The 1,809-nt window shown below is 46.0% G+C and overlaps 1 protein-coding gene across 1 annotated transcript; it reads right to left on the bottom strand.

Moving 5' to 3' along the window:
• Positions 1-455: 455 nt before the first annotated feature.
• On the bottom strand, positions 456-1,274 carry LOC121836314 (gamma-interferon-inducible lysosomal thiol reductase-like). The gene has a single exon (XM_042291176.1). It carries the CDS (start codon positions 1,272-1,274, stop codon positions 456-458), a length of 819 nt encoding a protein of 272 aa, XP_042147110.1.
• Positions 1,275-1,809: the final 535 nt, after the last annotated feature.

Here is a 1,809-nt window from a genome sequence, read left to right as displayed (position 1 = left end):
TGGAATATGCATAAGCTTCAATATTTTAGCTTTTGTGTTTGAGAAGTGTTTTGGCTTTATAGTGTGACTTGTCCTTAAAGCTTTTTGGCCTTCATCTGAAAAAGCTTTGAGTCAGCTGCATGAACTTATATTTCAATCCTAATCCCTCATTCCTCAACATACGCCTTTAAAATGTTTCATTTGACACCTGATTATGTTCTAATTAAATTTTTTTTAATAAATTTCATAGCTTAAAGGACAAATACTGCCTTCTTAAAATCTTCCCAAGCAGGATTTTATGGATACATATTAAAGATGCTACTCCCCCGGCAAGAAACTCGGCAATCCGGCTTCTTTTACGCTTCTACAGTCAACCGAAGTCGTGATAGCGCTGATGTAAAGGCATGACACGACGTGCACCAAGCCCAACTGACCGCCCTAAATTTTGACATAGGACATCAAACGGGAATATCTTTTCAGGGGTTGCCATGCTCCTTATGCTCATTTCTTTCTTTGTATTCATTGATGGCGTTTTGATCTCTGTTTTCGAGGGTATTCGTTAAACTCTGTATCGCCTTAAACGGTTCGTCATCGAAACAGGCCGGCGGTTTCTTGTCCGCGGGCAGAGAATTGCAGACGAGCTGCAGAAGATTCGATTGCGCCATGGCCTGCTGCTCGTCCGTGTGAGCGCCGTTGACCAATACCCACGGCACGTAGCTGTGCGGTGGGTCCAGGCTCCACGTCGCCTTGCTCATCCTTTCCTGGAGCTCTATGCCCTTGAGTCCCGTAGCACACCTCTCTATCTTCTCCCAGTTGTGAGCCACGCCGTTGGCGCACAACTTGCCAACCTTAGCAGGTTCATTGGCGGTCGACATGCAAGTAACGAAGGCAAGGGTCACAAGGGTGTCGTTGAAGATCTGCGCGGCACAGGCCTGAACCACGTTGCCGAAGCACTCGTCCGGTCCATGCTGGCAGCTGTAGCTGGGTGTAGCCTTGGGCCAATTGGCATCGCGACGATGCTCGTCTGTATTCGGGCGCTCTTCTTCAAAGGCATTGCCAAAAGGAACAAGGTTAACGTCCATGTGGTACCCAACCAGCAGGTACGTTGGCCACAGCTGGGTCGTGATGAAACCGATGCTGTACGGGCAGAGAGACTCGTAGAAAACGTCGAGCCGGATTGTCTTTGGTACCTTGGAGAAGTCGTACGTTTTACCCTTGTGACGGAACTTGATAGAGCTTGCCGTTGTCAACAAGATCAGAAGGCTCAATACCGAAGTGCTCGAATGGAGAGCCATCAGTGATCAACTGACATCGGGTCCACGCATTACAGCTGATGATGCCAGTCAAGACGTCTTGTCCATGGTAACGATGGGCAGTTTAATGGGGCATGGTACGCTTGACTACATCTTCTCTATGATTTGTCCCAGGTGACCGTAAAGCCGGGACTTGGTGCGGCAGCCTGGTGATGTTGGTGCCAGTGCGGATTGGTATATTGCTCTAGTATGATACAAAGCACTACAGACACTTTTTTCACGTTTAAATAAGATATTTGTTTTTGATTAGGAAAATATATGAAGAAATATTGTATTGTCGCAAATATTTGAGGGTGAGAGGTTTAGTAAGATCCTTTGTAGGAGGAACATGGCATCATTTTTTTTTATGCACTTCGCAACCCTTGTTGTAATGTTGAAGACGAAAAAGCAAAGCAAACAAGACATTGTGTTTAGGCAGCGTAATACTTCTGCATTTGAGGTATGACGGTACTGGTTTCGACTGTAGATAAGAAATTTAGCCAAGGCAGTACAACTGCTCGCAGTAGTAATAAACAAA

Source organism: Ixodes scapularis, unplaced genomic scaffold, assembly GCF_016920785.2.
Source record: "Ixodes scapularis isolate PalLabHiFi unplaced genomic scaffold, ASM1692078v2 PGA_scaffold26__3_contigs__length_393636, whole genome shotgun sequence".
NCBI lineage: Eukaryota > Metazoa > Arthropoda > Arachnida > Ixodida > Ixodidae > Ixodes > Ixodes scapularis.
Note: the sequence above shows the minus strand (reverse complement) of the source record. Positions and strands in the feature narration are given on the sequence as shown.

Coding starts and splice junctions, on each gene's coding strand:
- LOC121836314 (XM_042291176.1), bottom strand. CDS start 1,274: ATGGCTCTCCATTCGAGCACTTCGGTATTGAGCCTTCTGATCTTGTTG.